The 8,995-nt window shown below is 40.3% G+C and overlaps 2 protein-coding genes and 2 long non-coding RNA genes across 6 annotated transcripts; 2 read left to right on the top strand and 2 right to left on the bottom strand.

Annotated features, from left to right (window-relative positions):
* Positions 1-31: 31 nt before the first annotated feature.
* Positions 32-1,885, top strand: dgcr6 (DiGeorge syndrome critical region gene 6). The gene is made up of 5 exons (XM_076039023.1): positions 32-332; positions 447-607; positions 818-918; positions 1,000-1,140; positions 1,266-1,885. Exons 1-5 carry the CDS (start codon positions 229-231, stop codon positions 1,332-1,334), a joined length of 576 nt encoding a protein of 191 aa, XP_075895138.1. The 5' UTR covers positions 32-228; the 3' UTR covers positions 1,335-1,885.
* A 440-nt stretch (positions 1,886-2,325) lies between these two features.
* LOC142897013 (uncharacterized) lies at positions 2,326-4,129 on the bottom strand. Of its 2 annotated transcripts, none has more exons than XR_012928408.1 (3): positions 4,113-4,129; positions 3,330-3,405; positions 2,326-2,472 (listed from the first exon to the last, which is right to left on the bottom strand). It is a non-coding gene; the product is annotated as an uncharacterized LOC142897013 (long non-coding RNA). The 2 variants fall into 2 exon arrangements; XR_012928407.1 differs by lacking the exon at positions 4,113-4,129 and adding an exon at positions 3,688-3,908.
* A 781-nt stretch (positions 4,130-4,910) lies between these two features.
* On the bottom strand, positions 4,911-5,263 carry LOC142897014 (uncharacterized). Its single transcript, XR_012928409.1, has 2 exons — positions 5,131-5,263; positions 4,911-4,954 (listed from the first exon to the last, which is right to left on the bottom strand). It is a non-coding gene; the product is annotated as an uncharacterized LOC142897014 (long non-coding RNA).
* A 1,323-nt stretch (positions 5,264-6,586) lies between these two features.
* Positions 6,587-8,113, top strand: LOC142896990 (transcription factor 7-like 1-B). Of its 2 annotated transcripts, XM_076038983.1 has the most exons (6): positions 6,587-6,743; positions 6,980-7,044; positions 7,138-7,224; positions 7,317-7,476; positions 7,736-7,843; positions 7,966-8,113. In XM_076038983.1, exons 1-6 carry the CDS (start codon positions 6,597-6,599, stop codon positions 8,020-8,022), a joined length of 624 nt encoding a protein of 207 aa, XP_075895098.1. In that variant the 5' UTR covers positions 6,587-6,596; the 3' UTR covers positions 8,023-8,113. The 2 variants fall into 2 exon arrangements, with proteins under 2 accessions (XP_075895098.1, XP_075895097.1); XM_076038982.1 differs by lacking the exon at positions 7,966-8,113 and having other exon boundaries at positions 7,736-7,957.
* The last annotated feature ends 882 nt before the right edge of the window (positions 8,114-8,995 follow it).

The raw sequence follows: 8,995 nt of genomic DNA, 5'->3' as shown, positions 1-8,995 counted from the left end.
GATCGCTAGTAAACAAGGAAGCTGATAGACTCGTTTGTGTGAAGTTCGAGGTGTATCGGCACATGCATGCCAGTTTCGGACTTATTCTACACATATTTCTATTATTCATGCGTCTTTTTGAGACGTCGGAGAGGAAAATAAAATTAGCCAATATTCCAGGGGCTAAATGCGTTGACGAGCCCCCGGTGCCTGTTGTTGCAGTCCTGGCTCTGCTGTTGTCCAGCTGAGATGGATGGTTATCCCGTTTCTTTTGCCGCCGATTCTTCAAAGCAACAAGAAAGACATTATTACCTGCTGTCTGAGTTGCAAACCTTAGTCAAGGGTCTCCCAAGGTAGACTTAACACATTGCAGTACCTGCGTAGCAGGAAATGCTTCCAACCGCGTGGTCACTCCTAATAAATCCCCACGGTGATTTCCTTGTTTGTTTGTTTTCCTCTCTGTTCAGCTCCTTCCAGCAGCGCCTTTCCTACAGTACTTTGAGTGACTTGGCTTTAGCCCTCATCGATGGGACGGTGTATGACATAGTGCAGGGTCTCCTGGACATTCAGCATCTGACCGAGAAAAACCTGTACAACCAGAGACAGAAGCTGCATTGTGAACACCAAGGTTAGTGACTCGCCTTACTAGTGCCTCGCCTTACTGGGAACCGAAACAAATGACACGTGGCCACAGTCTGAAGTGCAGTAATCAATGTTAGAAAAGCCAAGATTCCCACATGTCACTGTATGACGTACTAGGCCAATACAGCACCCTAGATTTTAAATAGAAATAAATAAATAAATAAATAAAAAGTTTTGTTTTTCATTTGTGTTGTAGGACTCAAGCAAGATCTTGCACGACGGCACAAAGATGCTCTGCAGACATGCAAGTCTCACAACCTTGCACTTGTCAAGTCAAACCAACAAGCAGAAGTAGAAGTAAGACTCTCTGTTGTGAGATCTGCATACGGTTTTCGTTGGTTTTGCGTGTTTGTCTTAGGTTGTGCGTCTCGTTTGCAGGCTCTGGAAGTCCGCGTGAGAGAAGAACAAAGAATGATGGATAGGAAGATCGTAGCAGAAATTGATCAAAAGGTCGTAGACCAACAGAACACACTTGAGAAAGCTGGAGTCCCTGGATTTTTTATTACCACAAATCCTCAGGTTAGTCAGCTTTACTTATTACAACTGGCTTTTCATCTTACATGTAATTTTGATGCAAAATATGTCCAGCAGATGGCAATGTTTACCCTGGCTTCCTGTTCTTCCACATTTATGTTTTATTCTAGGAGCTGACGATGCAGATGAACCTGCTGGAACTGATCCTGAAGCTTCAGCAGAAGGAGTCCCAGTCTTAAATTCATTGAGAAAATAATCTAATTTTATGCAAAACAGGAATGGCACATGATGGACCATACTGTACCAGAGGTACTAATACATTTTAACATTAGTTGTTCGAGTGACATGTCCTGGCCAAGAAGAAGGAAATTGTTTTGTTTTTTTGTTGAGCGTTTTTTGTAGGAGGATACGGTTGAATTTAAGGTCAGTAATGTTTTCTCAAAGGTGTGGAGCTTCATCTGACATCCTTGTTGAACACCATGCTGATCTGGCGTCTCCAGTTGAAGGTTTCTGTGTGCCTGTGTTGAAGTGAGCACTCTTGAAGCAAAGGAGTTCATATGTGAGCACACAGAAATCCCACTTTCAGTTATGTATACGTTACTGCTTTGCCAATGTGGTTCTGTGGTAAAAGTTGGTTTACCCTTGGTTACTCTGTTGACCCAACTTATTTTCTTGTGTTTCTTTAAAACATATACTGTTTAAGAAAATGTCTTATTTATTTAACCTGTCAAAGGTTGTTTCCATCTTGTTTTCAGGAGTCCTAATACAATTTATGATAAAAAACCCTTTTGCTTTGTGCATCTTTTTGAAAATCCTACATTTCAATTTAATTGTGAAGTTCACAAACCATAGTTAGAAATCTCAAACCTACATGCTTTAAATTGAAGTGAGAACATTTAGAAAAAATTGTGGTGAATTTTTACCATGTTCTATTTTGTTATTTCCCTTGGAGCCAGCATGGTAGGACTATTATGTTCTGGTAAATCAGGTAAACCCAGTCCGACCTACCTGCACTACACTGACAACATTTTGCTAACTTTGTTTTCTGTTTAATTACACTATTACCCAACACAATACAACTCCAAATGAAGTAAAATGTCAAGATTTGGGGGGAGTAACAATTAGAACACAGGAATGGATCATACAAGAGCATACAAGGGCTCCAAAAGTGGCACCTCTTTTGCCATTGGCAAAGAAAAAAGACAGGCAAATCTTAACTTTGTCGACTTCATTCAGTTTCTCTTGGTGGCAAACAGCCACATCGTCCCTACGCTGTTGAGTCATGGAGGAGCGGAGTCACGTCTTCAGTCACGTCTTCAGCTTTCTTAGGGCTTGGTTGTCTCCATTGCCCCTGCCTCAAACTCACATCTCAACCACCTACAGTATAACAGGAGACATGGAAACACAATGAGATTTCTATATTATTATATTGGTTAGTACATATGTAGATTTCAAATACACATGGTGGTATAGCAACTTAATGATTATGGCCTCTCTTCAGAAAGCTGAGACTGACTCAGGGCTTTGACGGTTCAGAAGTGGCCATTAAACCTGGAGTCTTCTTATAAGCTGGTTTTAGACCTACATCACATTCCTATAGTGTTAAGTTTGTTTTGTTTTTGAGAGAAAGAAAGACGTGTGTATCCCTCAAAAACTATTGTAAATTTTTTTGGCTGTAAATATTGATAGCTGCATTACTTTTGCAGCAATTCTACTGTAAATATTTCACAGTGAATTATAGTAAAACCATAGAAACTATATACTTTAAACTATACAATGACATTTCACAGCTTTCATGCCAAGAAATTACTGGAATATGGCGGTATGTAGCTGTTATTTACAGGGACCACCTGAAAGAGAAGTTAGAGTAAGTGTCTGCATACTTGCACTTCTACTGTGAAAGTCATGCTCCTCAGTGGCCAGTAATTTACTGTGCATGCACACTTTAAATAATACTTGACTTTTTAATTCTGATTTTACCAAAAAATACACAAACGTACTTTGAATCTGCTCAATAAAAGTAAAAAAACAAAAAAACAAAACAACAATATCATCCATTTTTCAATTTTATATTTTAACAACAAATTAATTTAACTCACAACCATGCTCACAGAATGGCAGGTAGTTTTGCTGCAGCAATAACAAAAGTAACTGAAAAATAAATAAATGGAAACCATGTCCATCTACACTGACATCCATTCAAAGACCACAAGTTTCCGCAAAAGTGTGCTCACATGTGTGTTGAGTGGTTGATGACCACTGTGCATCTTTGATTTGGAGTCTGTGTCAGTGTTGCAACCCAAGATCCACCTGGAAAGACAAAGCAAAGACAAAAAAAACTTTCAGCGTTGCATTGATTAATATATTGCAATATTTATGCTGGGAACATAGTGGTTCGCCCATCCCTTTAAGTACAGCAACAGTAAGACAGAAGTACTGAAAGACAAGCAAGACTGAAACACGACTTGACATAAACATGCAAGCATTGACAAAAGAAAAAAAAACAGGTAAGAATTATGTAAGCATGCATATTATCAATTCACTCATTTGAAATCCCAGTCAAATAGGTGGATGTGGTGACAGTGGTGCTACCCGTTGGTGGTGATGTGAAGTGCCTGACACAGTGACGCGGTAAACAAAGCACTAAGTCAGGATACTGCAAATTGAAGTTGTAGCCGCTCGCAAAAATCTCAACTATCCCATTGATGGAACTGTTGTGCGGTGGGCCTTCATTGCACAGCATCTGAGCCCTAGGCTTCATTATGTCACCTGAAATTATACTGTGAGTAGGTGGAATGCTTAATGGACAACAAAATACACCTAAGTCACCCAAGCACAGTCAGGCACACCACACTTGATAGTGATATTCGGGGGTATTACTCTGAAGCTTTGTGTGCTAAATAAATTGAATAACAGTCTCAGACACATTCTCACATATCAAATTTACCATGGAAAATGTGAAGAAAAGTCTAAAATGAAAAGAGAGAAACATTCATTCATTCATTCATTTTCCATACCCGCTTCTTCCTGAGCTCAGGGTCACGGGGGTCTGCTAGAGCCTATCCCAGCTGTCATAGGGCGAAGGCAGGCTAACACCGTGGACAAGTCGCCAGTTCATCGCAGGGCGGAGAGAAACACTATTAGCAAAAACATCACATTTGGTTGCGATAATAAACGGATGAATTTAGGAAATAACACAAGGGCTGGAGACACACACAAAAATTCAACTGTTATTTAAAAAAAAAAAAAAAAAAAGTATCCTGACTTACCGCATCAGACGGTGTCAGTTTGGCCGCTTGGTGCCGGTTTCACGTCCGGTGCTCGCGAGACATCCCATGATGCAATTTGATTTAGGCGCGTTCAGGTCTAACGCTAACTAACTGACTATTACGTTGACGCTAAAGTTGTTCGAGCATTCTCAAGAGAAATCTAAACATAATGTTTTTCTGTGAAATAACACAGTACAATAGTGATTTCACAATGGAATGCGCAATACTGCATTTTACTGTGACGTCTACTAAAATACTGTGACATCGTTCAACGGTGGAGTTGTTGAGGGTAAAAAGATCAACTTTGAATTCAAGGAATAATGTGAGATTAAAGTTGCACCATCATTGCATTGGTAAGTACAGTAAATGCAGACATTTCACTTTTCTTTTTCTTTTTACGAACATGTATGTTTGTTGCGGCGTTAGCATGCTAGCATGTTAGCTAACATTAACGCCAGAGTGGCTAATGGCGATAAAATAAAAAATAAAAAAACAAATAAAACTTACTTTTCTTTCTTTCTTTTCCCATTCTTCTTCAAAAACTAATTTCGTACATTAATCTCGTCTGTTGAACAGCCAATTTGGAACTTCTGTTGCATCTGTCAGAAAACCGAGCATGTTAGCTAACATTAACACCAGAGTAGCTCATGAGAATTAAAAGAAAAGAACAACTCCGACTTACTTTTCGTTCTTTCTTTCCCCCCTTCTCCGGCGAAAAATGATTTCGTGTGTCCATGTCGTCCGTCGAACCAGCCCATTTGGAAACGCCATTGGCTCCGATGGGCTCAGCAGTCTCTCCTTCTCAGGTGAAATGATATCGAAATACGCTGGATGGTTTGTCCATGACAACAGTTATTCAAGGTTTCAATGGTCCGTGCCTTGAATGGATGGATAATCCCAGTGATCATCTTGGCTCGGTGAAATCGATCTCATGGGTGAGTATGAGTTGTTATCTTAAGTGTGATACTGCCACCTTCCGTCTCGCGACCCCTCTGCACCTTCCGTCTCGCGCGCCCCCCCCCCCCGTCGTGTTCGCGTTTCGCGCACCTAACTGACATTGAGTGACGTAGAACCAACTATAAAGCAATCGAACGTTGCTGTGGCAGGCCAGTAACTGTCAGATCGCTGGAGAAGCTTATTCTAATCCAGAACAACGTCGACGCTACGAGTCTTGACTTCTCAGCCACACATAACGCAAAACAGTATCATGTTTTAGTTGTTTTTTGTTTTGTTTTTTTTTTAACATTTTCTCATTAGTCGCCGATCAAATTTCTGAACTTGCAAGTAGTATTCAGAGTGTTAGTAGCAGGTAAGTGCTCAAATTGATCTTTACTGGGGTTAAACTGGCTAATGGATACAAAGGGAAACCCCTAGATATAAAACATAAAATTAAAATACAGTTGTTATGATGCGTCCTGTTTTTACATCACCACTCATGGCAGTTGAGTTAAAAGACAACAACAATGTAGAAATACAAGGTTTCAATTCATTTTTTTTTTAGTTGCTCATTTTTGCTGTAAATGATTAATTATCATCCTGTGAGTAACTGTATTAGTATTTAGGTGTCATATTCAGTTTAAAGTTACATATAAATTAACAATACTACGTCAGTGGCAAATGCAGCCATCAGCGTTTCAAAAATAAACAGAGCCTTGCCCCGTGCTGACAGGCTGAATGAAATGGCATAACTGTGTATACTACATTGCTGGTAAACTTTCAATTGACTTAATGCTTCAGTGTGTGATTTTTTTTTTTGTTGAAGGATGCACAGTGTTTAAGAAAGCCCGCCTGACAGCGCGTTTCATATTTAGGGCACTGTCAGGCAGGTTTCCTTCAGAAATGGCCACACAAGACGGCAGCTCACAGGAGCAAGACCCTTATTGCTCTTTGTATATTCTAATATTTATAAGAACCGTTCTAAGGGTCGGAAGACCAAATAACTTTTATTGTGCTGCGAGTATACACTTTTATTGATGCATTCATGGGCAGTATGTTGAGCTTTTAGCGATGTAAAAATCATAAATCAAGCCAAACGTTACACACTGGACCTTATGGCTTGGCATAATCTCAAGTGCAGTTCCCTCTTAATTTGATTTCTACTTTTATTTCTCATGCCAGTCTTGATCATTTTCCTCTAAAAATGTTCTTTCTCATGTTTATTCCACAGGAACCTTTCAAATCAAAACACAGAAAATGGATGTCTGCACACACTTTGAGAAACTTGTCAGTGAAATGGAGTGGGGTGATGTAGTGTCCACTATTGAGGATGTCCTCACGGAAATGAAGGCTGACGCATCCTTGGAGGAAGAAGCACTGTATGGTAACACCGTTTGGTCGCACGGTGTCTACAGCCAGGAGGTTGTTTGCCATCCAGGACAGGTAACACACAATCTACACTCAGTTAAATGTTTATGAAATGTAGATTTTACACCATGTTTAACAAAGGTAGTTTACACTTTACGGGTTTTCAATTTTAATAGGAACAAATTGCTTGATTATTAAGGCACTTACACGAGAATGTATTGCAAATGTTGTGGAACGGTGCATCTTACAGCATCTAAATTCTAATGCATCTTTTCTTTGTCCGCCTCTCTTCTGTGTGCCTGTCTCTCCAGTACGACAACCTGCCAGTGCTTGGACTCCCTGCGTATGACCAGAATTTCCACCCTATTGGATTTCTGTACGTAATGTTCACACAAATTCAAAATGTAACATGAGCGAACCTTTATAAATTCAAACGCTCAAACATCCTTTCTGTCTGTTATCCGACTAGGAATGGAGAGATTTTGTATGGGCTTCCAACAAACGCCTACGTACCACCTGACTTTAGCGCTTCCCCATCCAATGTGTTCATGCCGAGGTAAGTTCGGCCAGGACAAACTGGTTTGAAGGTCACCAAAGAGGACTCACAATTCACTTACATTTCCCTCAATGTCATGTCTGTGTCCGTAGTGGTTTTTCACAACATGGCGTCCAGCTGGATGAGGACCGGCCATACGTGAAGAAGCCACTCAACGCTTTCATGATTTTCCGCAAAGAACAGAGGCCAATCATCATGAAAGAGACGAATATTCGGGACAGCGCAAGCGTTAACGCAATCGTCGGCAAAAAAGTGAGTGTTTGAGCCTCATTTTGGATTTATATTCCAAATTGTCCAAAATATAATTATGTTTAGAAAATGAGTTTCGATCACATGTGCAGTTCATGGATCAGAAGCGGTGTGGGAATTATGCATTTTTATAGACTGATTATATTTATATGTTACTTGCCTGTTGCTGCCAGTTTGCTCAATAAACCGTTGCATTGTTTAATTCACAACATGAGTGACAAGGATACCAGCATGTTGACTTTGCGTGGTTCTTTTTCCACAGTGGAAGAGTCTGACCAAAGAGGAGCAGACAAGCTACTTTGTGGAAGCCGAAAAGGAAAGAATCCTCCATGCGCTACATCACCCGGGCTGGTCCTTCAAACACAACTATGTACGTGTGCAGTATACATGTAGTCAGTCCCATGCGCTGCATTCTGTTAGAGTTAATGACCCAAAGTCTGAGGCCGTAAAGGTCTTGGTTGTCAGCTGATGTCTCTCTTTTGTGTTCTGCAGGGGAAAAGGAAATCAAAGAGTCGGAAGAACAGGAAGGCGACTGACATTCTTAAATAATAATAAATAATCATGCATTTTTATTTGTGTTGTGCTTCTCTGAAAATTTCTTGAATATTACCAAAAAAGTGGGTCAGAGACTGTTTTGACTTGTTTCTCAACAAAGGTCACAAGGTCAGTGAACCTGGCTCTGTTTCCACTTTGCTCCTGCAAGTCACATGCTACACTCCTCCACCTTTCTCTTAATTTGTAAGAAGCTTCATGAGAATATTTTTGAGATTGGAGGGCTTGTCTGTTTCGTGAGATTGCAGCAACATCGGAGAAACAGTGGAAAGGTTTGAAGCACTGTTGCATACTCTGCTGTAATTGGAGTCCAATTAGAAATTTTGTCCATGTAAGCAGTAGCAATTTTGTATTTGTTGCCAAAATGTTCAAACAGAAGCAATTTAGATCTTTGGTATCCCACACTAGGAGGTAGGTGCTGACAGCTCTTGACAAGGTCTCTTGGATGCCCCCTAGTGTATTGCTCCAGTAAGGTCAAGCAGTCACTGAGATGGTTGGTTTTTTTTCTTCTACGCAGTTTTCAAAGGCTTTGATAAAGTACTGAAGCAGCGGGACATGTCTCATTAGCAGCACAGATGCTAAATGTTGCTGAACCAGCAATGCAGTGATGTCATTCTGATGTTGCATGATATTCACAACATCATTAGAGGGCCCATATTTGGTGGCAAGAGTCTCAGAAGCTTGCCTTGGTTAAGCTTGACTTACCTCTGGGTTGCTGTTGCAGGGGTAGACAATTAGGGAAATTTGAATCTTAATGGAACTTTTGAAGATCATTGGTCCCACTATTGTAACCACTGGCCCAAGTCAACATCAGGTATCGATTCCCATAGTAGCGAAAAATAATAATTGTATTTAATAACTTCTTTTTTTTGAGGTAGGTTTCTAAAAGTGCAGCAAAAAGGGCAAATACACTTATTCCAACAGTGCATTACTCACGTAAGATAAATTCTTCCTCCATCTCCTTAGTCGG

Source organism: Nelusetta ayraudi, unplaced genomic scaffold (assembly GCF_046127955.1).
Source record: "Nelusetta ayraudi isolate G7.1 ecotype Tasmania unplaced genomic scaffold, CSIRO-AGI_Nayr_v1 ptg000058l, whole genome shotgun sequence".
NCBI lineage: Eukaryota > Metazoa > Chordata > Actinopteri > Tetraodontiformes > Monacanthidae > Nelusetta > Nelusetta ayraudi.
This window is presented reverse-complemented; position numbering and strand designations above follow the sequence as displayed.

Excerpts from the sequence above, each read along its gene's own strand:
- dgcr6 (XM_076039023.1), top strand. The coding sequence starts at position 229 with ATGGATGGTTATCCCGTTTCTTTTGCCGCCGATTCTTCAAAGCAACAA. Across the intron at positions 333-446 it reads TTAGTCAAGGGTCTCCCAAG|CTCCTTCCAGCAGCGCCTTT; the intron begins GTAGACTTAACA and ends CTCTCTGTTCAG. Across the intron at positions 608-817 it reads GCTGCATTGTGAACACCAAG|GACTCAAGCAAGATCTTGCA; the intron begins GTTAGTGACTCG and ends TTTGTGTTGTAG.
- LOC142896990 (XM_076038982.1), top strand. The coding sequence starts at position 6,597 with ATGGAGTGGGGTGATGTAGTGTCCACTATTGAGGATGTCCTCACGGAA. Across the intron at positions 7,045-7,137 it reads TTCCACCCTATTGGATTTCT|GAATGGAGAGATTTTGTATG; the intron begins GTACGTAATGTT and ends TTATCCGACTAG. Across the intron at positions 7,477-7,735 it reads ACGCAATCGTCGGCAAAAAA|TGGAAGAGTCTGACCAAAGA; the intron begins GTGAGTGTTTGA and ends CTTTTTCCACAG.